Source organism: Gallus gallus, chromosome 1 (genome assembly GCF_016699485.2).
Source record: "Gallus gallus isolate bGalGal1 chromosome 1, bGalGal1.mat.broiler.GRCg7b, whole genome shotgun sequence".
NCBI classification, from domain to species: Eukaryota; Metazoa; Chordata; class Aves; order Galliformes; family Phasianidae; genus Gallus; species Gallus gallus.
The window spans coordinates 88,866,286-88,893,601 of NC_052532.1; the positions used below are offsets into that span (position 1 = coordinate 88,866,286).

Below are 27,316 nucleotides of genomic sequence, written 5' to 3' on the forward strand. Positions count from 1 at the left end.
ATGAAGTAAGTGAGCCCAGTTTTCAGCAGGAATACTGAGAACCAGCAGGTAAATACTTTTCTATTGAAGATCCCAAGTGAATTCCTGTGGATTCAGATAACCTGTTTTGATCTTGATGGCTGCTCAGCTTCATCCTCTGCACTCCAGTCTTTTAAGGATTCTCCAAAACCAGAAGATGGGTTGTGGAACTCGTGTTTGTTTTTATTTGCTGTTTTAAATCAAGCCTTATGCTCAGCTTCACAGAGTGCCTTTGCCTGGATGACTGCCCCGTGACATCAGCAATCGAAACCTCCTTGGGAATACTCTTAAGCTCAGTAGCCAGAAGAGTTGCACAATGAGAAAATCTGAGGGACAAAAACCCATCCTCAGCGTTCGGCAGGGAAAAGAAGGAGCGGTGCTGTGAGTGGATGTTCGTCCAGCTGAAAAAGAAGTTGGGAAAAGAGGCTTTGTTCCCTTTTTAATGTGCTGTCTTCGCTTCCGAGGCAAGAGTGTGAGCATCCTTTTGATCAAAAGTAAGAGGAGTGCTCTGTGGCAAGGAAGAAGAACCCAAGGAAGGAGTTAGAACAGGAGAAATAAGAGGAGGTAGGATGAAGAATACTGGAAGGGCGGGTGGGAGGGAGGGAGAGGGGAAAATCAGCCCCTGGCTACAGTAAGCGTTTTATTTCCTGTCGCAATCTAGTGCAGAACAAATCACAATTCACACAATGATTTGCTCTGTAAAACCCTCAAGGGCACAAGATAAAATAGAAGGCCACCCCCCTTCTCTCTTCAGATTTGTTCTTTTTTACATAGCATTGAATTCTCAACTTCTCAAGCTTACGCTCCACAGCATGTGAATAGACATAAACTCTTCTTTGGCACCTGACATGATTTCAGACTTCAGAATAGCTAGAGAGGACAATTCCCAGCACAAAGCTGAGGAGTGTTCAGTTCCAAACAGACTATACTGGGAGACTAAAATTGGAAGCATTAATGGAAGATGTGAGCTCCCTTCGTAGTCCAGCAGAACCACAAGCAATGTGATACTTCCTTTGGTTTATGCTGTCGAGAACCACGTCTGTTTGTCTGTATTTCACTGTTTCAGCTGAAAGCAGCAGGGAAAGCAATCCAGTTGCTTTCAAAATCACTTCAGCAAATGGCAGTACTGCTGAGGGTTAGTCACCTGCTCGTGCTTGTCAAGGGCTGGTACAGTAAGGCAGACAAACTGGAAAACCTAGTCTTGCACAGTGGAGTTGCGGAGATGGGGTGAATCGATACTTCCTATCCCTCCCTTTCCTACTTGGCTTGTGCAGATGATGTTATTTGTCTTTCCAAGGATTTCCCCTTACTTATTCATGTTTTGAGATCACTCCTGTAAAAACTATCCCAGCTCTCTCACTGTTACAGTCTCCAGCTTCGTATCAGAACTGCTACTGGCATAATTGCAGCTGAAACCAGAAGGAAATGAGCTGGCTCCGTGCTTGCTACAGAGACAGAGGTCCTCGCACAGAAACAGAAGCTATGAAAAGGCAGAGCTCTGGTGGGGAGCACGAGGTTATTGAATTGCCAGAAGTTAATGGGGAGGAAAGTACAGCTGATCATAAGAAGCCTCTAAATCCTCAAGTACCTGCAACGAGCAAGGTAGGAATTTCAGTTGCTCATCTGATGCTTGTGGAGCTACTGGGGAAATACCACGCAATGAGAGAAGTTTCATAGAAGCATCATGTAGGGGTTGTTTAATTTGTTTCATGGGTGGGGAAAGGTTTCTCGCTTGAAAACAAAGACTGAAAGCGTGTAAAGTGTATTTATGTTATTTTGCTCAGTGAAATATTCTAGTGCTGGAGTCAGATATTGATCCATTATTATTTTTTGGTGCTGTCTGTCTGTGAGCCTTATAAATAAGTTAAATAAGGAAATAAATAAGTATAAATAAGGAAATAAAAGTTATAGTTGTACTTGGCATTCTAAGTTTTGCTTTCTGTTTTCATGTGCTGCCAGTGGGATTGGGCTCGAAACTAGGAGGGAGAAATGTTGAAACACATTAAAAACAGGCGTTCCAAAAGAACAAATTAATCTGAATATGGTGCTGCCAAAGCAAGAATAAGATGCCCTGCAGTAAAGTTTGTAAACCATGCTGGATTCTCCCTCTTTGATCTTTGAGCAATTTGTGGTTGCTAACATTTGGGAATTTATACAAGAGCGCCCCAGAGCCTCAATTAAGAGTAATGTGTGAGTCCCGGGGTAGCCAGTGCCCAGCATTTAGCTTCAAGCTATGGGACAGACTAATGCTGGCAGAAGAGCAGCATTTGCTCATGAGTGGCTGTGGTACAAAATTCTCATTACTTAATTAAGAGCAGAGAGAAAATCTGTGGCATAAATTCCACAGTTCTACGTGGGCAGATCTTTTGGGACGGCTGAGGCCACCTGAGATCATGGCAGCATTAGTCATGCTGTCTCTCCCTTCCTGCTCCTGGCCAAGTTTCCTTCTGTGAGCCCCAGTCATCGTTTCAGTGTTGATCCGTGCCATTAAATAAACAGCCCGATGTCCTATACCATATAGGGGGCCAGTTCCTGCTCCTCTGATCCGGTGAGCTGAACCAGCCTGCTACAGGATCAGGCAACTTCTGCAGAGGTTCAAAGAGGAATAGGAGAAAGGCAGGAGGAGAGAGGTTCGGCTGCACTGAGAAACTGCCTTGAGTTTCTGTTCAGCCTTCCCCTTCCCAGAAATGTGTTTTTATCTGGGCTCTTTCTGCTGATTCTGGAATTTGATTTCCTATCCCATGGAGAATATTGGAAAATTATTATGCTCTGCTTCCTGTTCAGGCAGCAGATTAATCAATTAAACAATGGCCCTGCCCATCTGGGAGAGATTTTTTTCTGTTTCTTCCTCCTGGAGGTCTTGTGACATTTATGGGCAATGTCCAAGAGAGTGTTGGCCCAGACGATGAGACACCATTCCAAAGCTGTATGTCTACTTGACATCAATCCAGTTTATAGTGCTTGATTAGCAATTAATCTTTTGTGATGGCCTGAATATATGGCTCGTATTCTAGGTGGGAGTTTGGGCTTGATAACTGTCTTGATTGTTGCTATGAAGCTGATTTTGCTAGACAGTGGTTACCAATTTGTTTTTTTTTTCAGATAAAAAAGAATTATATACTAGTGTCAGGTATTAAACTGAAGGTTGGCTTGTCTAATACACCTTTTAAAAAATGAAGAAGAATCCCCGTGTGTAGACATGACAACTTGAATGTGTGCTTTAAGAGAAACCACATTAGGCCGGCTGCTCTCCACAAAAGTGAAGTGGTGGGGAGGTGTCTGTAGAGAATACTTTCTGTTTGTCTACCCCAGCTCCTGGAGAGCTCAAGTAAGCTCTTTCTGGGGATGTTTCCTCTCTCTCCCTGTGTAATTGCTGTTCCAAGTAAGTTTTAAGCCAGCTGGTGGATGTCAGTTCAATTCATTAATAAGTTTTCCATCATGCTAGGTTCTTAGAAAGTTCAAAAGGTGAAGGAAAGGAAACTAGATTAATGCTGCCAGCTAGCAGCTGGTTGCTACCTATGTCTATCTCAGACAACCCATAACACGTGCTTTGCCTCATTTGGTGCCAAAGACAATAAGACACGGAGTTCATAGGTTTACCGTAGATGGGGAGGAGGATAAATTAAAAGGAAAGTATGCTTTACTTATGCATTCATGCTCTTCATTCAATTTTCTGTCTGTGGAACAAATTAGTTGGCGTTTATTTGTTTTATTATGTCACCTAAACTTGTTTTTTAATGTTAGTACAGCTGGGTTAGCTAATAACCTTGCTCTTAAATCTTAGTAAAAGTTGAATGAAATGTAGGTATTGTCCTTTCGCTCCTACATGGACATGCATGCACACAATTTGTTTGAAGGTAATTTCCTTGTCATCCAGAACAAGTGAGATTTGTAAGAATCTTTAAATCTACTCAATAGCCTCCCAGTATTCAATCTTCTGAAGAAAAAGGGAGTCAGCTTTAAAAGTCTTAATTACTCTAGTGGTTTTTTATGCACTAATATCTAATGAATAGCATCTCACTTGCTTTGAGTGCTGGCATCCAGGAGCTATGCAGGCTAATAGCATCAACATCACAGAGGTGAATTATTTTGGAAGCTCCTCCAGACACATTTTTAGCTGGGAGACATGGCACACTTTAAAAGGACAGCCTGTGGGACATGCACATCAAAATGATGTAGTTGACAAAAATTGGAAGCAGTGAAAGAACCTTTGTAGCACCTCAGCTTTCTGAGCATTTCAAGAGTTGGAAACTGAACAAACGGGGAATACTACATCTCTCAGGTAGTAGCCTGCAGGTGTACCTTTGCTCTTGCACCAGTACTTAAGGATGGGAACCCTCAACAGAGAATTACTTACAAGACTCTCATTTATGTTGTTGTTGGTTTTTTTTTGTGTGTGTGTGTGTTTTTCTATATGTGATTGTAGAGACAAGCTTAAATATTCTTCCCACCTTATTTCATTAACCAAAATTCCCTTTCCTTTTGCAACTAGGAGAGAGATCAGTGGAAATCATGCAGGAAGATCATTTTCTGGAAGTGTAAACTATGGATGGTTTTAACTACAATTTTTGTTGTTTTGTTCCTGGTCATTCTCATCAGTCTAGCTCTATATTCTAGTAAGTACCTTACTCTTGGCTTGTTCTCTATTGAAAATGAGAAATATGTACAATCTAATAAAAATATTAATTGAACAGGAGCGTCCTTTAAACTCCTACTGAAAACTGCATAGGAGACTTGGGTGCCGGTTGCAGAAGGTGGTGTGCTAAATAGAATAGGTGAAGGCTCTTAACTGAGCAGGCAACCGGTAACTTGCATCCTGATGAGATGGCAGCTCTTGTAGCTAAGTGAGAGAGTGTTACTAGAGCAGAGTGAGAGCTAGGGTAGAAATGATGCTTGTAATAATGCAGCAAGGGCAATGGATTGCTCACCTGTCCTCATGTGATGGCTGTCAGGCTCCCACAGCAGATGGCTGTCACTGAAGGTGTGGGCCAATGTCCTCTGGGTGCTGTCACTTTTCTTCAGGTGACTCATGCTTTCTTTCTGTCACTCCAACATAGTCATTAACTAGCAGGTTTTTGTGAAAGCCAGGAGGTTGTTGCTCTTTTTCCCCATTAATTCTGCTAACTGGAACTTTTCCTACCCTTTCTATCTCCTTTTGAATATTAGATGTTTACACAGATGAAGATGATTATTGGTATACAGATGAACTGCTACAGAATTATCACAATTTTTCTGGAAAGTTCAACTTACTGTGTGGTCTTCCACACGTTTTCTCTGAAGACATTATTAAGAGGGTATGTGTTGATGTGCTTCTTGGCAAAGCAAATTCTCCTTACGTAGGTTCAGTGTTTTTCCTTTTAAGAGTTTTCTGTTTCTCTGTGTAGCAACTCAGCCATTTATAAGTCCACGTAATTTGTTAAATTCTGAATTGTATTTTTGTAAAGAAAAACTGGCTGCTTTTAATCACCTAAGCAGTTGCATTTGCTAGGGGAGGGGAAAAAAAAAAAGCCAAAAAACAAAACAAAACAAAAGCCTGTCTTTTACAAATTTCTTTTTACTTCATATTTGAGTAATAACTGAGACATAATCTTAACTATTTTCATTGAACCAATGAATAGTTCAGATAAGAGAGGCCTGTAGAGGTCTTCTAGCCCAGTGCCAGATTTGCATTGCATTCTCCTGTAAGTGCATAATGTCAGTCTGGGTTTATATCTGGCATTTACACTGAGCCACTGCTGACTGAGTTGTGGCTGAAGTGAGGCATGGCAATACTGGTTTAGATGTACTGTGGAATGGGAGTCTCAGTTTGGGACACCTTTCCCTCTGCCAAGTTAGAATAGAAGGGCTTTTTGCCACTAATAAGAACCCAAGCCAAACAACATAAATTGCTCCTGGCAACATGAGCACATACTTTTAGTTCACCCTGAATGCCTTCCTTTGTGCTAGGGTAATACAATAATCACTCAAACACACAGATTAACTTGTCTGTCAAGCTTAAATTGAATGCGTACCATTTCCAGGGCAGATATTTGCAGATATTTGACCTTCAGCACCTGTGTTTATGCCCCTTAAAACACCTTCATAAGAATGATTCATTGTACTGTCTTTTGTGGGGAAGAGAGAAATTGAATGGAAGAAATACCTTATTTTTAAATGTATTTATTTTCTTTTTTTCACTTTAAGATAACAGATGTCTACAGCTCATCTCCAGCTCTCGGACGCTACTTTAGGTCTGCTAAAGTGGATTATTTCAGGTAAGCTATTTCTATTACCAAAATTATCAGAAACTTACAAACTTTTGATGAGATGTGTACCTATGTAAATATGCATAACATTTGAATCTGTGAAAAACAGAACGTTTTGTTTGGGGAGAGTGATAAATATAGGTAGTGAAAACTTGGTGTAAAAGACAACTAGTCTTTAAGTACTTACTTTTATTACTTACTAGTAATATATAATGACAGTAGCATTTTGTTACTGTTGAGTATCTTCTCTGCTGTCTTTGATCCAAAGCGCAGGCCATAATAAGCTTATTCTTAGTAAGAAGAAAGTGAGCTACTGGAACCACCTGAGAGCAGCAGGAACATACAATCAGTGAAAGCCAAAACAGTAGTAGCACGATGATGCTTTGTTGGGACCATTTTTTCCCCAGTTTACTTCGATTGCTGGGATCAAACTCAAAGCAGCATCATGTTGGAGTCTGGAGGAGCAGGAGCAAGAGGCAGGGCAGGCGGCATGATGGAAGCTGGGTTAGTGCCTATGGTGGTTGGTTACACACAGCAGAGAAGCTCAGCTGCTGGAGGCTCATGGGCCCAGAGGAATAGTAGTGGTGGGAAGAAGGGGAAAAGAACCCAGGCTTGCCTTGTAGAGGAAAAAGGTGGAAAAAGAGGCTTCAAGGTGGAATAGAGAGGTGATCTTATCCTCAGCAGAAACTGACACTGAAGGAAGGCTGAGGAGTTCATTGCGGTTTAGACACGTTTTAAGCTGTGAAGATTCCACAGGAGTGAAACTAAGAAGTTGCAGGAAAAATGAGGCTGTAGTGTGGTAGTACTTCATGGAGAAGTAGCAGTGTGGCAAGTGCAATTGATCCCAGGGGACTTCTGAAGTCCTTGTGTTGCAGTGTTGCAAAGTGGATGAGGAAAACAGGAGAACACTGTGGGCAGAAGGTTGGCAAAAGCCCTGGATCCTTGAGCTGGGCCAACGGGCAGACCTGAAGGTGCTTTGGGGAATGTGTTCCCATGCACCACCAGCCATGGGCACACTGTTCAGTGAGTGAACTTCAGCTTCTTGGCCTTTCAGGCATAAATAATGATTTAGATCAAGTACAAATCTGTGGTACTGTGTATATATGACTAGCTAATCTGCATCTCTCTGCCTCTTTTTCCCCATGCAGTTTCCTTTTTTGGTATTCTAAATTCTGTTTGAATAAAATGGAGCTGTCTATTTGTACTTAATGGATTTGGTAGATCACAGACAATTAAATCTCCATTGAGGGACTGTGGTTAACTTTATCTGTTCCAGAGCTCAGGCTAGAAGCACAGCTGGGTTGTGCCAGACTCTGCTAACAGGAGAACAAGTTTTTCTGCAGGTCGTTAGCTAAGTTGTGTGCCAGATGTTGCAGCAACTCTTCCCTTATCATGATGTATTTGTTAGGCACAAATGCTGAAAGCCTCATCCTCACATGTCTAATTGCCCTTTGTGCATTGGAAAACATGCCTCAGGTATGTGCCTAGTTTCTGTTAATGTCAAGAACTGCTCGGAGAAGAGAGGGGAAAAAAAGAAACGGGATGCTTTGGTGGCAGGTTTTATTTCTATTTTTTTAAGATGCTTTTCTTTAGAAAAAAAGTGTAAAGAAGAAATCTGTGCCAACTTTGTGAGAAGTCAGCCTCCTCAAGGAAGAAAGGATTCATTGGTGACTCACAGGCATTCATTCTTGGCTTTCTATTTTTCAGTAATGAAAGCTCCACTGTATTTTATCAACTAGAGTTCTTTGTACCGCCGTCAACAGAGGGGTTTATGGAGAATGTAATGAACCCAGACTTTATAAGGAATGTTCTACTTCAAAATATTTACGATGAAGAAGATACTTCTAATCCTGGGACATCTGAATGTACCAGGTTAAAGCTTGACCCAGTTTCTCTCACATCAACATGTAAGTATCATACTTTAGAGGAACTGTTTACAAAGAGCACAGTTATTTACTTGAAAGAAGGGACATCTTTCTGGAAAGATGTGGAGATTTATTAGTTCATGTTTTGCACAGCTTTGTTAAGGTAATTGTAAAATACTCTGTTTACAAGAAAGTCTTGTTATACTTAACTTACAAACCAGAATTCTTTATTTGGTCCTGTAATGAGAAATTGAGTAGTGATGAGGATGCTTAGCTACAGAATCCAACCAAATTCTTCTGATCCCCTCTTGCATTTAATGCACACAGTTAAAAAGAAAATCTCATGCATGTGTGTACCATAACAGGGGGCAAAATAACTCAAATTGGTTTTCCTCATTTTCAATTTGTATTTGAATGCTTATAAAACAAATTTAAATCCAAGTGAATCTGGAAGCCATCTGGGAGTGAATTTCTGATGAATTAACAGTCAGTAATGAAAAAGGGAAAGAATTTTGGGAGGAAATTTTCTTATATACAAAGATATCTTTTAAGTGAATCAAATGTTCCCATTTCCAGGTTTTCTAGTGAAAAAGCAGTGATTCCAGTGTGCTTAGGTTTGTCTTTATTGAAATGTCAGTATAAAAGACATATGAGCTTTGATGTTTCACTGAAAACAATTCAGGGAGCTGTTGTGTTGTTTTTTTCCCTGAATTTATTTAATATAGCTAAGTGCCTTCAGAATAATCCATGAAGTGATTATGGCACAAGGCCTCCTAGAGTTCAAGAAATGTTTGGACAATGCTCTCAGACACGTAGTCTAATTTTTAGGTAGTCTTGGGGTTGAGAGGGGAACAGGAGTTGGATTCAGTGATCCTTGTGGTTCCCTCCCAGCTTGGAATATTCTGTAAACTTGGACTAACACATCACAATACATTATATATAAATAAGATTTGTGCTTAACTCATTCTTTACTTCCTTGGTAATCTCATGAAGGGAAAAGAAATTAACAAATCATAAGTTCTAATCCTCAATATGATTTTATTTGTTATATGTTGGTAATATTCAAAGAATAAAAGAAAGCATAAAAAAATCCACTGTAACAATACAAAAGGGGCAGGAAAGAATACTCTGAAATATCTAACTAAAATTTAGTGTTAATAATGTGTTGTTTTTACTTTCAGGAAAATAATGGACAGACTCCTCATCTTCCTTACCTCCTAGAAGAGGTGGTCTTCTACTGTCTATTAGTGATCTCAGGTTAGGGAGTCATTCAACAGGTGGAAACACTTCTAAAGATGTTATTCTTTAAATGAAAATGTGGTATTGGTATGAGAATGTTTTACTCCTAGAACACTGCTACCTCCTTTGTTTTCATGTGGAATTACTGGTAAATCTTCAATCTTGTGAAAGTAACATATTTTGCTTGAATAGGGCTCTGTTGGCTTCCAAACTAATCTTTCCTCTAATTTTTCTTTATTCTTTTTTTTGTTGTTGTTTTCTTTTTGTTTCTTTTTTTGTTTGTTTGTTTTTAATGAATACGGATTCCTTGAATGATCTTTTAAGGCAAATGACTCTTCTTCTCCTCTTGGCTTATACAAAATTATCTGCACAACCTCATCCTTAATACTCATAGCCACCCATGCTCATGTCTTTTCCTTTTCTTCTCTGCCACCTTTATCTGCCATATCTCCCTAGTTCTCTTTCCTCTCAAAACAATCTAAAACTTAAGTATACTTTCTATTTTCTTTAATTACATGCAAACCTTTTGCACTTCCTTCTTAGGTGAGTTAGTACTCACATCATTCCCTTGTTCATCCTATAGTCTTCCAAGGGAAGGAGACGTCTGCTCTGTTTTTCTCTTCTGTAATGTGAAATAGAAATGAAGAAAGAAGAAGCATTGGGAAGGTTCTAATGCATCTGAATGCTGCAGCAATCTTTCAAGGGTCAAGTTAGCCATGTACTTTGGTAATTAGCTACTGGTTCTTGTGAAAAAAACATCTATTGGATTCCCATCTCTAAATTCAAAGGATAATGAGTCTCTGTTCTACTTATACCTCCTGCTCCGGCAGTGATGGGAAAAAAAAAAAAAAAAAGAAAAACTACAAGTAAACAGATGCAAAATACTTACCTTAACAAGGCAGTGACAGTTGTTCTTTGATGACAAGAGATCATATGGGACAGACAAGTGTCAAGAGGAAGATGCTGAGGCAGATGATGTAAGTCAGTGTAGTGTAAGAGTTACAGCCAGTAACTGGTTATAACATGAAAGCTAAAAATTAAGCATTAACTTCATGAAGAATGTGATAGATTCACTACCATGTTAGTGAAGTATAACGTTTTGTCACTTACAAACATTTTTAGCCAGTATAAATGTTAGTATTGTTGCAGAGAAAAATTTATTTTAAGGAACATTTTGTATGGTGAAAAATACCTTAAGGAAAATAGTTTTTCTGTTTTTCTATTGTTACTAGTTTATTTAAGGAGTAAACTAAAAGCAATACTATGCATTAAATTATTTATTTTTACTCTAAAAGCAATCGTTTTCATTCTTTGGCATTCTTTCAGCATTTTCAGTTGAGAAATAGCAATGGGAATTCTGAATGCTGAGAGCAGTATGAAGGGTCTGTCTGATGCAGCCATGCACTCAAATGATCGTTGTTGTTCTAATTTTATCTGAGCTTGGGGATGGGGGATGGTCTAGAGCAAATTAGGATGTCACTAAGCTCACATCTGTGATTAATTCTGACCCCATCTTGATTTGTAAAGTGTAGCAGTGGCTATAAGTACCATAATTTCTCTTTTCTTGCCTCATTTGATGAAATGGTATGATTGTATATTTAAGGCTGTTATTTCTATACATGTGTCTAAAAAGCAACAGCAACAACAAAAACAGACATATTGATATACAAACGCTGTGCATTAATATCCTATGCAGGATACAATTTTAAGAGATACTCTTATTCTGGGAAAGGATAAAATTCATAGTTTGCATAGTTTCTCCCAAAAGCAGCAGATATTAGGAGGAATTTTTTCACACAGAGAGTGGTGACACACTGGAACAGGTTGCCCAAGGAGGCTGTGGATGCCCCATCCCTGGAGGCATTCAAGGCCAGGCTGGATGTGGCTCTGGGCAGCCTGGTCTGGTGGTTGGCAACCCTGCACATAGCAGGGGGGTTGAAACTTGATGATCTTTGAGGTCCTTTTCAACCCAGGCCATTCTATGATTCAACAGAAAGTATCCAACTTTACAGCATGTCTCCAGATGTGCTTTGAACTCTAATTGAAGGAAATGCCAAAACAATAGAGGTAGTCATATCTGGTTTACCTCTTAGAGGTAAATTGATAATACAAAAGAAAATATCCAGGTGACATAATAAATACCTTATCCATTAGGATGTGTGAAAACATTTCATCAAGTTAGGTAATTTGGGTACAAAGAAAGATTTTTTTTATCAGGAAAACTGCACAACACTTTTTTTTTTTTTTTTTTTTTTTTTCCAAAAAATTTTAATACAAGAACAGAGGGGAAAAAAACACATGTGAAAGCAAGAACATTAGCACATAATCACTTTATGAGCTCTGGTGAGCAGCCAAATAACCAGTTTCAGTCTGGATATGTGTGATCAGAAATGCCTCTTGCAGCAGGTCGGTGGGCTGTGGGGAGGTTGTGCTCTGCCACTGCAGGGAGCCAAACCGAAGAGTCCAGTAGGAGAGCGCTGAAAGTGTTATGCGCCAAAGGCAGTGCCTGGGAATCCCCTGCTGAGAGGTGTGCAGTTGCTGGCTGTGCAGCTTTGGGATCTTCAGTGGTTACATGGTCTTTGTGGCAGTGGCTTGAAGTGCCTGGATTTATTTATTTGTTTATTTACTGTGTGCATTTTGTTGCGTTCTTCATTCTATCCAATTTTGCTAAGACTTCCCTCTGTGACAAGTAGTATTGCATTAAAGGGTGTCGAGGAGAACAACTTGAGAAATGATGCCTTTATCCAGGTTGTATCTTTGTGTGCATACTGGTATATATCAAACAGGCCAGAGAAACTCTGGAAGAACAAGATCACCTAGCACAAAGTTTATGATTTTTATTTTTCTTAAAAAAGGAGGTTATTATTATTATTATTATTGAATTTTTGAGATTTCTATCATTAATTCTACTATATCCCTGTTAAAAAAAAAAAAAAAGGCTCTGTAAAAATCCGGAAAATTTGGAAAAATCATGAAGTCTCAATTGCTTCTAGCAAAAAGCACTCAGTTTTCTATAGAGAAACATTGCTTTGCAATGGTAGCTACTGCTGATTCCTTTTGTTTTAATTGTTAAGTCCTGTATCCTCCCTATGCTTCTTTCTGTGATTGCTTTTTCAGATTTGTCTCATTGGGACTGACTGGCAGACATAAGCTTTCATAACATAAGAGAGATGCTCTCCAGCTTGCTTGAAGAGTCAGCACAACAGATGGGATGATTAGGAAGGCTGTGTGCTGCCGGCTTAAATATTCAAGTAGCTCCCAGGAATGGCATCAGAGCAGAAAGGTTCCCTTTCTAATGGATCAGAACGTAATCGTATGCATTCTGGTCTTCAGAGTAGATGGTACATTGCTTGCTCCTAGGCACGTTGACAACTGCGTATTCTGTCTGAGTTTTGGTGTTAGCTGCACAGGATTCAGGTTTGTCATTGTGGCTGACAGTAGAATACCACACTCCGCTGGTATTTATAGAGCCTTTTCTGTCACAGTGCTCCTGAGAGCGGGGAGAGGGAGAGAGAAAGGGAGATGAATCAGCATGGTAATACCCTCTTGCTGAGGAACCTTGCAGCACTCCTGCAGCGGTGTTAAGCCATGTATGTAGTACTGAGCAGGGTTTACTGACCTGCAACCATTTCCCTTTTGTGTGGACCACAGCTACACACCAGGAGCACCCAGCAACACGTAACTGCTGCGCGGCTGGATGGTGATGGCCTGACATGTTCTGAGGTTGATACTGCCTGCTGGTGGTTTACGTGACAAAACCTTCATCACACCACGCACATGGGAACACAGCAGCACATACAGGGGACTTCAAATCATCCTCTGCCCTGGCTGTACCCAGGGACTGGGACTGTTAGCTGGCCAGTGTGCTTGGCTGCCAGCACTTGGAGAGATCCAAGTGCCAGCCATCAGCATAAGCTGGGCTCAGGGCCAGCACCTAGAGAAAATGTGGGCGTGTGGCTCCTGGAAAGGGCCCAGGTGTTGCCAAGGATGCGAGGACAGCTGCCCTCTGTTTGGTGCCCCGCGTCTAGCATGTTCCTTGGAACTGGAGAGAGAAGGAAGAGCCATTCATTAATGAATGAGGAGGTAAGATTGCATGAGTAGTTGCCTTCTCAAACCTGTTGAAACTTGTCTATCCTTTTACCTTCTGAGCATGTCTGCTAATGTGTTTTGGATGACTGCTCATCTAGGTAGGCAGAAGGATTACTCATTAAATCTAAAAGGATACCGTGTACTGGAGCCAGAAGTTAAAAAAAATGTACTTGCCTTGCTTGATTTGAATTCACAGAGTAATAAATCTAGCGAGTAAGTACAGCTTTTCTGGTGACATTTGCTACTGTCTGGTGCAGTAGCAGTATGTTTAAGTGGATTTTGCCGAGATCTTGCTGACATTTGTAGCAGAGCTAACTTTTGTGTTCTGTAAGTGTAACAAAGGTCTCTGTTGCATGAGTTATTAAATCCAAGGGGTTATCTTTTGTTTTTCAAATCTAGGCATGAGAAATTGTCACTGGAATCATAGAAACAGAGAATCAGGTTGGAAAAGACCTTAAAGATCATCAAGTCCAACCGCAACCTAACCATACTACCCTAACAACCCTCCACTACATCATGTCCCTCAGCACCACATCCAAACGGTTTTTAAACACATTCAAGGATGGTGACTCAAACACCTCCCTGGGGAGCCTATTCCAGTGCTTAACAACCCTTTCTGTAAAGAAGTGTTTCCTAATATCTAACCAAAACTTACCCTGGCACAACTTGAGGCCATTTCCCCTCATCCTGTCACCAGTGAGAAGAGACCAACCCCACTCTTGCTGCAATCACCTTTCAGGTGTTGGAAGAGAGCAATAAGGTCTCCCCTCAGCCTCCTCTTCTCCAAACCAAACAGCCCCATTTCCTTCAGTCACTCCTTGTAGGGCATACTAGAACATAATTCCTGAGGAATCTGTCAGCTATTCTCAGCTGTACCAATCATCTTGTCTATTTGGGTTCTGCTTGGTGTGGAAGATCTCACAGAGTGAGGGAAACAGTACTTTCAAAATAATTCCTGAGCTTTGAATTGAGGCTTTGCACAATTTTTTGAGACTTAGAGATTACAGAAGTTTTAAAGAGTGGAGTGATCATAGAGGACATGCTTAAGAAAAGGAATTCCCTATCTTTCTGCAAAGGCCAGGCTGTCCCTTTCCCTAGCCACTGTTATAAAGAACTGGAAGGGCAGCAGCATTTCTCTTAATGTACCTGAAAATAAGAACAGTTAGGCAGTTTATTTTCATAACTAACTGGCTCTAAATCCACCAAGTGAAGTCTGGAGTGGCTCTTGTTCCATCCAACACACAGGTCTACCCAAAACTTAATTGTAGCTGCACATTCCAGAGTGCTTGCAACCTACAAGTTTTGCAAAGCTGTTGTCGTTGACTTTCTCTAATCAGTGGGCAGAATGAAGTGTGCAGGTGGAGTGATTTGTCCCACGCATTCGCAGCACAGGAGGAGTGTGTATGAAGACTCCTGGCACTTTGGTTGAGTCTTTCATTAGCCACGGACTGAGTTTAATACTTGGAAAGAACGGTCCTTGTATTGTAGTAAAGACTCTCCCAAGACTGTCTTCCAACCTTGCTCTGTGGATCATACTTGGGACCAAAAAGTCTCAAAACCAGACAGCTACTTGGCAGGTTCCCCATTAGAGTTTCACCCGCTCCTCTTTTCTTCCCCCTCACCTCACCCCACGCTCACACAAACAATGAGCTCATTTAATCACACCCTTTTCTGTCATCTTGCCCACCTTCTTAAAATTTTCTGTTAAACACCCACATATCTACAGGCAACTTTTGGTTTGCTGCTGTCTTAAAAAATAAAAAAATAAAAAAATAGAGCAGGCTGCTAAATGGCAGCACCTTTTTCTGCTCTCCACAGGGTTTCTGGTGATTGTTTATGATTGGTGATTTAAAAGACAGCTTCCCTTACCCATTGTTAAATTAACTTTTCAAAGCAGAGGTAGCAGACCACAAGCTGCCATGTTCTGATCAAATCATAGAATCCTCTGAGTTGGAAGGGACCCTTAAGGGCCATCTAGTCCAACTACCCTAAAATGAACAGGGACACCTACAGCTCGATCCGGTTTCTTGGTGTCCCATCCGGTCTGGCCTTGAATGTCTCCAGTGACCGGGCATCCACCACCTCTCTGGGTAACCTGCTCCAGTGCCTTACCAAAAATAACCTCAGTGAATGACCACAATGCACCAGTTAGATGCCTCAAGCAGAAAGGGTCTGCTCTCCCTTCCCTTCCCTTTGGGGAGATGAGTGTGGGCAGATAAGCAGGCACACACCAATGGGTGGTTACCTCTTCAGCTATCTCAGGGTGCCTTACCAGAGCTCCTGGATCTGACCCCAGAACAGGGAAACAGGATGGACTGGGCAATGTGACATCACGCCATCCTCCTGCATGCCCTGTCATGCCGCACAGACACTTGGTCTCTTGTGTTTTGTAGGAATCCAAAGGTTTAACTTGACAGTGCATGCCTTGAGGTGTTTTTCCTCCTTCTAGAGGCAGGAAGGAATTGGCATCAGAAACCTTATTCTGTTCCAGAAGAGATCTAGCCATTCATCAATATTTATTTATTTATTTTTTTACACTGAGAGGATTAACCAAAACCTTTTAACTTCCCAGGTATTAAATCTCTTTTATTCTTTCAACTGGAGACTTCCTCTATTGCTAAAGCAAGTTGACAACAATCCAGATAAATGGCTTTTTATTAACAGATGCCATGCTGGAAGTGAATTGTTTTTTGCAGAAAGCATGCCAGTTTTGATGAAGCTGCAGGCAGGAGAGGTTATGCTGGCTAGCAGGCAGCCGAGTGGAAAAGGCTATGACGGGGAGGAGAGGGCAATACTCCTTAGAAGCTAACAAGGGAAGGTGATGGGCATCTCTTTTTTTTTTTCAGACAGGAGGATGCCTTGGGTGAGCAGTGAAAGCGCATGCTTGAATCATTACCTGGGCAGGGCTCGGCGGGTGACTCTCGGTCTGTGCTGGGAAGAGAGGAAACAAAGAAGTGACTGCCAGTTCTTCTACAGCTATAGGGTGCAACCGTGAACCTGTGAGACATGGGTTGTGGGAAGGGACAACCCCCGAGGTTTCTCTCTAGATGCTAGAGAAATCTGGTGGATGGTAAAGATTAATTTTTTCTTTGGTTTAGCATACGCTTACACCTTGTCACGTTACTCATTGACCACAATGAAACCCAGACAAATAACCCCATGGTTCAAAAGTCTGGGCTTATCTGGCAGTTTATGTCTCTGTCCCATGACCATCTAAATGGCACAGAGCTCTTTGCCTCATTCTTTCTTGCAGCTTTATTTTTAGCTGCCTACTGGGTTCTTACTAGGAAGTTGGTTGAGCTGTTGGTTGCTCCTACAACATTTCAGAGCAGAACTTTCACTTCTGCCTAAGATAGCAGAGCTTGAAGCATGCCTGCTTTGCAACCTGACTGAAGGGAAGGCATCAGCCCCTCAGCATTGCATTAAACCTGCCATCCAGAGACCTGGCAGCAGTTTCAAATACCACAGTGTTGCCTCAAGGCTGCCATTAGAATGCCAGCATACACAAACATACACAACAAGAAGCTGCCCCTCTTGAGCAAGTACTCAACTCATGAAAGCAGTGCTACATATTATACCATCACTACATGAGATGCTTTACCCACTGACAGAAAAGATAACAGTCTGAACTGAAACCAAGATCTCGTGGTTTATGTGAATGCATGTGATTCCAACTATATGAGTCTTCCCTATTTACATATTTGATACGCCCAAACTATTTTATTAGCAGAACACCTGATAGAGTCCACAGGTTTGCTCTTCATTTTTAATCTTTAAGCCATTAAATACTGAAGCACATGAAGGTGCTCTGCTAGGTACGTGTTTAGATGTAAAGCCTGAAGACAGTTTTTAACCAAACAGAAAAACATATATTTAGAACCATAGAATCATGGAATATCCCAAGTTGGAGAAGACCCATAAGGATCACTGAGTCCACCTCCTGGCTCCACACAGGACCAGCCAAAATACAAATCCTATGTCTGAGAGCATTGTGCAGGCATTTCCTGAGCTCTGGCAAGCTCAGTGCCATGACTGCTTCCCTGGAGAGGCTGTATTTGTGCCTGTGTTTCTAGGAAAAATCCTAAGACGGGCAGCACAGTTACATTGGAGCACCCCATGGCTGGAGCTGTGGTGCTTCAGAGTAGTTGAGGGCACCGCATCCCCCCCTCCCCCTGGAGTGCTGGAGGAGTACCTTTACTTACTTTCCTTGTTGGAGTATCTCTTCCTCCATACAGGAATGCTCATCTTCCACCTGGAATGCAGGGACAATGACAGAGGGTCAGCTCGGGTGCTGGTTAGACTTCACGCTTCCCTGCCAATCCCCAGGGGCCTGTGATTACCTGGGCAGCTCCCTCATGCTTTAAGACCTGTCCCTTTACACAGCATTTTGGGCTGTTCAGCCTTTCCCCAGTCCTCTCAGGGAGGCAGTGTGCAGTGAGCATTGGGAACTGAAGGGTCAAGCAGCCTTTCTGGGTTGGTTTGTGTTAAACAACAGGTGAGCGAGCAGGAAATACATGGAAGAGAAATGGCAGACCCAGACCTGTGTCCTTGTGCATTATTCACATCAATCTTCCCTTTAGTGTGTCTCAGTGACAAGCAGGAGGAACGGGAAGGAGGCAACTGTGCAGCACAGCTACAGGCACAGAGGTGATGTTAAGGGCAGGCAGGTCTGCTTCTGAGAGACCCGAGCTTTGGCCACTGAGGAACTTTTTGCTGTTCAAGCAGAAGGTGATACAGCTTGAAGTACTGAAAGGTAACTCACGAGCACTTTACAACATTGTTTTGGTATCTAAGTGGTATGTTTGCATGTATTCTAAAAGCGTTCTCAGGGAATATAAAACTGCCAAATCAATTTGAGACATGAAATGCTTTTGAGCAAATGGCTTGCTTGTTCATCTGAATGAGTCTCTTTCTAACTGCACATTTGCACTGTATTTTCCTTTCCCAGGACCTGAGGTAAATAGGTGTTACCACCATTATTGCTGCTATAGACACTTTCTTACTAAACTTATGTTTCTAGGTCTTACTTGTTTCCCGTGCCACCTAAATTTGGCAACTAACATGAAATGATTTCTTTTTGCATGTCTGTAGTGTTCTTATCAGAGCAGCAGAAAGTTCCCAAATATTAGCGAATATCAGTTCTCAACTTCCCATTCAGGGGGAGAATTTACTTCTCTCATTGCAGTTGAGAATAAAGATAAAATTGATCTTGCCTTATTAAATGCACTGAGCATGAACTCCTCTAGTTTAGCTGGAGACACCAGCACAAGTGCTTCACACAATTTGCTCCTAGAAGTTCTACAAGGGACACTTTAAATAAAAATGTATATGTATGCCATGCATACTCATAATATACATAATTCATACTGACTGTATTGTAATGCAAGATATCACAAATTTGATACCAGTATTTTTGTCTTCTCATCTGTTCATTCATCTGTGTCTTATTTATATTTATTTGGCTTATGATTTTTCAGTTGTTCACTCAGAATGAGAAGTGATACAGGCCATCAGAATCATAGAATTATAGAATTATTAAGGCTTGAAAGGACCACTAAGATCATCTTGTCCAGCCACCAACCCAATGCTACCATGCCCACTTGGATAGCTCTTTTCCTTGGATAAGGTTTGGATATGGCTTGAATAGCTCTTTTCGTGGATGATTGAAAGAAAAATACCACATTTCTGTAGCAAAGTAGACCTTTGTACTGCTGCACAACCCCTAGATAAAGCTGTCTTATTTCGTCAATAATGTGAACTCCTCTGGGAAAATATGCTGTGATCTGAGAATTTAAAAAGTTTCTCAACATCTGTGCTCACACAACAGACATGCAGGCTCCACAGCAGGAGGTATCCAGTTGGAGGACTAGAGCTGGACTTGTCTGTGGTTGGAGGGGTTTGGAGAGGGGGTGTTGCTTGTTGGGTTTTTTAGTTAACTTGTTTCTTTAGGTAATTATATGTATAGCTTTATCAACAAAAATTCTGGGAAATAAATCTGGCTAGCGGTTTCAAAACAGAAGGAATGCCATTAAAGTAGAAACAAAACCAAAACTGGTTGTCTTCAGCTTTGTAGTTTTGCTTTGCTCCGTGCAGAGAAGCTGTTTGAGCTCTTCTACAGACTTTAGGGCTGTCACACGGGGGAAGCGGTCAGGACAAAAATAGCAGTGACACTAAAAACTGAGTTCTCCAAACAAATGTGAAAAAGTGGCACTCTTGGGAATATGTATGCTGCCAGCAAGGTTACATACACATTTGTAAGGAAGAACAGCCAGTCTCATGTTCTTCCACAAACATGATGCTCCTCTGGTCCTCAGATGTGGTGGAACATTACTGCATGAGGCTTCAAGAGAGGACTTCACTGGGGAGCTGCTGCAGCTCTTCTGTCTGTCTAACCTGCCCTCCTTCAACAAGAGGCTGTGGTCTGGAAATAGTTTTGCTCCTGCTTGGTTCCTTAAATTAACCACCTCTGGCATAAAACTGCCAGACCCCCAGAAAAACAAATATCAACTATTTGCACTCATCTGGTTTATTTCTTGTCCAGACCTGGTTAAAGCTACTCAGTGGAGATGCAGACAGCTGGGTGGTGTGGGTGCACAAACCTCATTCCTTAAGAACTTGAACTGATAACACATAAGCTATAAACAAGAAACTATAGTCTTTGTGGAGGATTTTTGATGCCAAGTTACATGCCTAAAACCTTGCACAAGAAAACCAGGTACTTGGAAGGGCATTCGTGCAATGCTGTGGGTTTGGGTCCAAGTAATACCAAACACTGTCACAGAACAGAGGGTCAGGATGGGCTGACTGCCAGCAGATGTTCACCAGCCCTGACATTTTTGGAGTTGGTGGGGCTGGGATTGCACCTACACAGCACAATGCGGGTGTACCAGGATGCTGACTCACTTCATGGGAAGAAGAGTTTTCTGAACAAAAAAAAAACATCTTGCTGTTTTTTCATCCCTCTGATTTCTGCAAGGCCTGTGATTTCTCAGAAACACACAGATTTATCAGCAATCAGGCGACTGTGACCAAGGAACTACATGCCACAGAGAGCTGAGGGTGGGATGGTGCTGCTGACTAACCCGGTCAGGCACTACGTGGGCTGCTGATATTACCTGTCCCGAGAGGGTAGCTCATCAGTATTAGTGTTCTACCACCTACCTCTTCTGGCAGCAGCTTGTTTCTGGAAAGGAGTCAGGAACATTAAAAACCAGTAGGAATCCTGTCCATATAAGTGTTGCAGGTACTTAAAATCATGGGGATTCAGTAGGCTTGGAAGCCAAGACCCTACAGGCACAGGCTAGGACCACCAGCTTCACATGGACTTTCTTGGCCTTGACTGAAACTGTTAGAAAAAGCAGGACTTCAAGTTTTGGGAACTTTAGCCATTTCCCCTAAAGACCACTTAAAATAGTTGTTCCCTATACCTCTGTCAGCATGGAGGTGAGGGATGCCCTCTCTTTGGAAATGAGCAGAACATTTAATTTTGGCAACAGCAAGCCTCATCTGAGCTCCTTAAGGCCAAGCAAGCTGCCAGAGTACAGTGGTTTTCCAGTTGTGTTTACAGAGAATGGTGTTACCAGAGAGCTCTGGTGACCATCCTTTGCAAGTGCAAAGGCACAGACTAAGGAAGAGGGGAAAATTTAACAGCAGCAAGGCTGACACACAAATACTTGACAAAAAGTAATGGTGAGATGGGCTGGGTGGTTGGGTGGGAGAGTCCTCCAGGTGGTGCTGCTTGTCCCAGGAATCCCTTCCTACATCTGTACATGTGAGGTAAGGTATCCTTGGAAACTCTAGGATAGTGTATGAGCCACTGCTTTCCCAGAGCAAATCTGTTTGCGTTAGTGAAAGCCATTGATGCACATAAATACAGTGTATTTATATATAGTGTAAATATAATCTATCTATACACAGTGTATGTAGAAGGTCGCCTTCATGAGATGCGATTCAACAGATGAGAGGTCAACCTGTAAATGCAGGCCAAGATCAACCTATAAATGCAGTTTTTGGGTCTGGAAGGCCAGGGCAGCTGACAAAGATGCTCTACTCCTTGTGTTTCTTGCTTCTAACATCCTTCCCTGCCTCAGTAGGCTCCGAGTGCTGTAAATCTAGGGGTGTCACCTCTGTAAAGAACAGTCCAAGGCAATACTCAAAACCATATTGTCCATCTTAGTTTGCTTGCTAAATTATCCTTGTTTATTCAAGAAACTCCTTGTTGTGCCCTACCTAGTCCTTTAAAGTTGACTCATTACAGGTCTTTTTTTCTCAAATTCTAGTGAAATCACTCTTTTAGATCTATTCTAATGAAGCATAAAAGGATATTGAACCTACCTTATTTTTGGTTGACAGTTTCCCATCCTTCCACTGGATCTCTGCACCCTCGGGTAGCTGATTTTCAGTGCGGTTTCCCCGCTTTCCAAATTTGCTGTACTGTATATGTTACCAAGTGAATCTCACTGATCAGAAAGGCTCCTTACCTCTTCCACTCAGATGCTGTACACCAAATAAAACATTCAACCACAACTACTTAATGTGTGGAGGTGGGGAAAGTAGGAGGGGAGAATGAATGAGTGACGTGGCTTCCTGAGGCACCAAGGCTGGAGCATGCTATGCTGGCGGCCTCCTCAAGGAGGCTGACGAACTGCAGTGTGGACTCCCTCTAGGATCCCTCATCTGAAATAGCAGCAGGGAGTGCTCTCAGGAAGAGGAAACCTGAGTGCCTGACCATCTTGCTCTTCCGAGAAATGGTGTGACAAACCAAAAGGTCTTCAGCCCCTTCAAAACAAACAAACAAAAAAAAAAACAGTAACTTTTGTTGCTGAATCCTCTTTTGCCTTTTTCTTTTTTTATCCCTTTTTCTTCCTCCTGAGATAGAAGGAGAAGAAAAATAAAAGAGCCAGAAATACAGTTTGCCAGGCTGATAATTTAATAATCTTATAATTCATTCACTGTAGTTGTAACATACTATCTGAAGAAAAAGCCTCTAAGACATGAGGCGCCTGCAGCAATTTTGTTTGAAGCGCAGAGGTACGTAGTGGGGGGTGGTTAACCAGATGGTTTCACAATGTCTGCTGTCCCCCTGTAACATATAGTTGCGTAGACAAGTGTGCTTCACCATGCATCAGAACTCAGCCAAGCAACCTCACTCTGGTGCTTCTCTCCCAGGCATTCCTACACCAGGTCTCGGCACCAGTAGCTGTAATGGGGAATCCTGTGATGCATCTTTTGGCACTCCACTAGAGGCAGGACTAAGCCTGCTTTAGGAAGATACCACAGCCCAAATATATCCAAGTCAAACACAGCTAATTTAAACCATCCTTGTGCCATCTGATCTCAAATTTGTGCCCAATCGTGACACATCACCTGTATGCCTAACCAAATGGCCAGCACCTGGTTCTGCTGCATCCCTCAGCTGCTGACTGTTGGTTCTTGCAGCAGCACTGGCTTGATTGTAAATCAGTCATTGGTTGTTGCCTCCACCCCAGCATGCTGCTGGGACCTAGAAGGGTTTGCTTTACGTATACTTTATTCATAGGTAGACTATGAAGCATTAGACCTGTGTGATTACCTTTGGGAAGCTGCTTCCCGATAGTAGCAGCAGGTGCAACTTATGGTGTATTGGTGTTCTGACCTTCAAAACCACCGAAATTCAGCAGTGGGTGAAGTTGTTCCCCCCTGTTTTGCTCCACTCACAGGCAGCATCTTGAGCAGAGGCATCAAATCTGCTGACGAGGTAGGTGGCCTTTTTTTTTCTTTTTCACGTGACTGTTTTCTTCCTGTCATCTTTTTTTTACTATCTCTGGTGTATCTTCTTTAGGGCAGAAAATGGTTACATGCCAAAAGTCAAAAAGCAAACAAAGAGCTATCTAAGGATGAGCAAAGGGTAAGAGTAAATATGGTAGTGTTGTTTTCTGACAGTATAATAACAGCACCTACTTGGCTCACCTGGCTATAGACAAGGATATATTTGGTAGGGTTGAGAGATCTAATTATATACCTAATCCAATCAAACATATGAATAATTCTGACTGATCATCAATTACATCTTAGAAATACAAAAATATTCCTTGAAGTTTTTGAAAGAAAAAAGCATTATTATCACCACAGAGGCGTTTCAGATCTGTCAAGCTTCGATGGGATTTACTTTGAATATGAAATGATGGGTGGAGAAAGCAATGATCTGATGATATTCCTCCCCACAAACTGGTTAACACCGCTAAAGGTGATACTATACCCTCTGATGGTGTGATGAGCTAGCAAAAATAGTGCAGCATCTTTCCCCTGCAATTCCCTCCCTACTTCATCCTGTAGTTGCAACTTCGTACTTTCTTAGATTTCTATAAGAAAGTATAACTTGACTGCAAATAAAAAAAAATCAAATTATATTATCATAGTCCATCCATGACGTCCACGTTTTTATTTCCTCAATCTTATCTTGATGCTCAATTTACGCTCAATTTCTGCTAGCCGGGACAATGTGGCACTTTTTATGTCAAAGAATATAACATTAATTAAAACGTGGAAAGTGAACCATTGTCCTTTTTCTTTATTTGATCTGCTTTCCAAAGCCTAATGTTTACTAGTTAAGGATGAGCCAAACACAGTGCACATGAAGGAAAGTACTCTTAACTTTGATGCATACCTGTAATTCCTGGCTCTCTGACTGAGGGAGGACAAAAACTGTAGAGCAGACATGACAAGTTTACTGACATGGACAAGCTTATAGAAATTAATTTATAGAAAACAAATCTTTAGATTTAAGAGTAATTCTACAACTATCATGCTAGGAACTGTACATTGTTGAATGAATATTCTGACAGAAAATATTGAAGTTTACTAGTATTCACCTTCTCTCGTTGTCCAAGAGTTTTAACAATGCTCTGAAGAAGTGTATCCATTTACTGAACAAAAATTGTTCCTTTCTGTTTTCCTGCACTGATCTCATTTTATTGTTATCTTGGTTATTGCCATTACAATTGATTCCATTGCTTCTACTGTTGTGCCATAGTCATGATAAAAATCAGATGCTCTCTAAGAATTCCTTTTGTTAAAAAAAAAAAATCCACTTGCAATTCAACCTCAGAAGGATCCCCTTTCTCCTCCTGCTGAACTTCTCCTCAAAGATACCCTTGACCTTCTATAGACAAAGTCACAGCCTTGGCTGTACATGGCGTACAACAGAATAGCATCCACTGTGTTGGGGAACACTGTGGCATGACCTCATGCTAGAGGCAGCTGCCTGATTAGAGTGATTTCTTTAAGAAGTTTCTCTGTATTCTGCCTCAATACATTCCATTTTTTTCATCATTATGCTAGAGGTGTGCTTCAACTGCAAAAAATAAATCTAACTTCTTCAAAGCTGGGGAGCAACTGAATTCTATGGACAAATGAAGGTTCTGCACTAAATAAAGTTGCACACCAGGGCACGTAGCACTATGAGACACAGGATGAGAGTTCCTTGAAAAATATTCAGGCTCTAGGGATAAGTTTCAAGGGGCAAAAGAGTGGAAATATAGGGCAGAATAAGTCTCTGTTGGGCAGCCTGATATCCCAGATGTTCTTCCAGATTTCTTTGTTTATTTACGCCCATGTCTTATTTTCTGCTACAGTAGAATATATATATATATAGATATATATATTCCCAGGGAAAGGAAATATCCTCATGGTCTCTGGAGGCAAAATCAATGCGGTGCATCAGACTATGGCTTTGAAGTCCCAGCACAGGCTGGAGAATGGACTTGAAGCAGAATTGATACACAGACTAGAAAGAGGGCAAACATGCACGAATCTTGCTATCTGCTGCTCTTGCTGCTGACACTGAAGTAGATTGGCAGGTTCATGGCAGATGTGCGGTACTGGCTGGGAAGGACCTAGGAAGGGTGTAGAGCCTTCTGCAGCTGTAAGGAGCCTTGGGAAAGAGGAAGTCCTGAAGGGAATACTGGAACAGGCACATGAACAAGATGCTAATAAATGCATAATACTATTTGCTACAGGATAAATCCATTATTCTGGTGTTTGCTAATTAACAACCTCGACATGTGCAAACCTAGCTATTACCTAGTTTCTTATTTAAGGAATATATAAGGAACTATAATAAGGATTATATAAGGAACTTGGGCATCTCTGTCTCTTTTCCTTTGCTAGCCCTATACTTTAACAGCTGTTATATTGCTGCTTGTTAGGCTGAAGACTCATTTGAGACATCAACTCTATCACTGGATTCTTACTAGCCACTGACTAAAGAGCATTGCTGGGTGCTGCCACCTGCTTGCTGGGGGAGAACAACATTGCCCAGAAAGATCACCCTGATGTTTCTGGAGAGCATGCTTTGCCCTGCCACGCTGCCAGGCACAAACACTGCCTTTTTGAGGATTAGAGCTGAGGGCCAAGCCTGTGCTTCCTTGTAGAAGAGTTAGGACCTCTTGTGTGGTGCAGCCAGCCTTCAGGCACAGCAGAGCAGAACAGCTTCCACTGCCCATGGCAGAGGCTTGTGAACATCGTCATTTTCTGCACAAGCTGGTTCACAGGTTTTGTGTATGGTTTCACATTAGTCACCCTCTTTCAGTGCTGGTGCCTGAGAACAGGATTAGCTGTAGTTCCTCACCAAAAGCACTGAGCTCTAAAATAGTTCCATATTGCACAACATAGCCCCAGGAGACAATATATGCATTATTCTCCTCTCCCAGAGTGTCTGGAACAAGCCGTGCTGGATGATGTGTCACGCATTAAGAATAACTTCATTTTTATACTGATGGAATTACAGGAAGCCAGCTTCAGTGCCCTTGCACTGACTGAAAGTGCTGTGATGTGTCCTAATAGCTACAGGCAGGGCAAGGCAAGTATATATAAAAGGGACATGTAATTAGTTGTTCCAGAAGGAGACCAAGTGTTGTTACACAAATTGTTTGTTTCTGACAGGCTTGAAGGTATCTAAAGATTTATAACATCAGAGGAATTTTGACATATTCAGCCTATGAAGTCTGTGAAGGTAATAAGAAAGGTCATTTTAAGTTTCCTTATTGAGGGTTATTGGAACTTAAACTAAATTCAAGGGAAGACCTTGTTACAAGTCGTCCTAGCCATTAAACAAACTCCCATTGCTGGGGTAGGGCAATAACTGCAGATTCAAATTGCTTTGCTTTCATCATCCAGTTCTACAGAAAAAGGAAATCAACTTCTTAAATATGATGGCACATTGCTGTAATTCATCTTTAGAAAAACTGCAATTTATTATCTATGTGCAGTGCAACACCTACATAGCTTGCTCAGTGAGCAGAGCCCCATTATTCTCAACATGCTATAGTTAGATCTGGTTCTATCTGCATGAGTCAGACTAAATGTGTTTGTTTGCATTTGAGCAATATGCACAGTGTATTGAGGTGAATGTTAAGATGGTATACATTTTTCTGACCAATAGTATTTGGGATTCTTCTGCTCCTAGATTTCCCTCCTAGATTTCCAGTTGCCTCCTAGATTTCCAGTTGCACGTGCTTGCTATGTCTCTCTTGAAACAGGAGATTTCTAACTATGCCTAGCAGTCCCATCTGAGTGCCAATCAGATCCTGAAAACATGGGACTCGGACGTATCAGATATCTCTGGGATGGTGAGAGGAACTGAGAGGGAACCAGGAGAAGCACCGTTTGGAACTGAAAGTCAGCCCAAACAAAATTTAGACAAGCCAGTTTCCATGCAGATGATACAAAACAGTGTAATTGCATTTGCAACATTTCAGACACTTAAATGTCAAGACAAAGAGGTGCTAAATGCCTTTAATAATGCAGTGTTGTTTTCTGAAGCAAAACAAACCAAAAAGATGCATAGGTAAGATACAAAAATAAGTAGTTAACATAATTGTA

The 27,316-nt window shown here is 41.5% G+C and overlaps 2 protein-coding genes across 7 annotated transcripts; one reads left to right on the forward strand and one right to left on the reverse strand.

Annotated features, from left to right (window-relative positions):
- Positions 1 to 17: 17 nt before the first annotated feature.
- On the forward strand, positions 18 to 19,507 carry C1H3ORF52 (chromosome 1 open reading frame, human C3orf52). Of its 6 annotated transcripts, XR_005858776.2 has the most exons (11): positions 18 to 582; positions 1,387 to 1,620; positions 4,511 to 4,634; positions 5,185 to 5,312; positions 6,202 to 6,272; positions 7,971 to 8,170; positions 9,310 to 9,385; positions 13,019 to 13,450; positions 16,303 to 16,526; positions 18,037 to 18,209; positions 18,934 to 19,507. XR_005858776.2 is itself a non-coding variant. In XM_046940017.1 (8 exons), coding segments are annotated over exons 3-8 (702 nt in total). In that variant the 5' UTR covers positions 18 to 48; positions 236 to 582; positions 1,370 to 1,443; the 3' UTR covers positions 9,312 to 10,661. The 6 variants fall into 6 exon arrangements, 3 of the variants coding, with proteins under 3 accessions (XP_046795973.1, XP_040554137.1, NP_001376383.1); XR_005858771.2 differs by having other exon boundaries at positions 16,303 to 18,209; XR_005858764.2 differs by having other exon boundaries at positions 16,303 to 19,507.
- Positions 10,176 to 21,961, reverse strand: LOC418423. Its single transcript, XM_429578.7, has 4 exons — positions 21,791 to 21,961; positions 17,659 to 17,708; positions 16,353 to 16,387; positions 10,176 to 12,857 (listed from the first exon to the last, which is right to left on the reverse strand). The coding sequence occupies exons 1-4, from the start codon at positions 21,814 to 21,816 to the stop codon at positions 12,660 to 12,662; spliced, it is 309 nt and encodes a 102-aa protein (XP_429578.2). The 5' UTR covers positions 21,817 to 21,961; the 3' UTR covers positions 10,176 to 12,659.
- Positions 21,962 to 27,316: the final 5,355 nt, after the last annotated feature.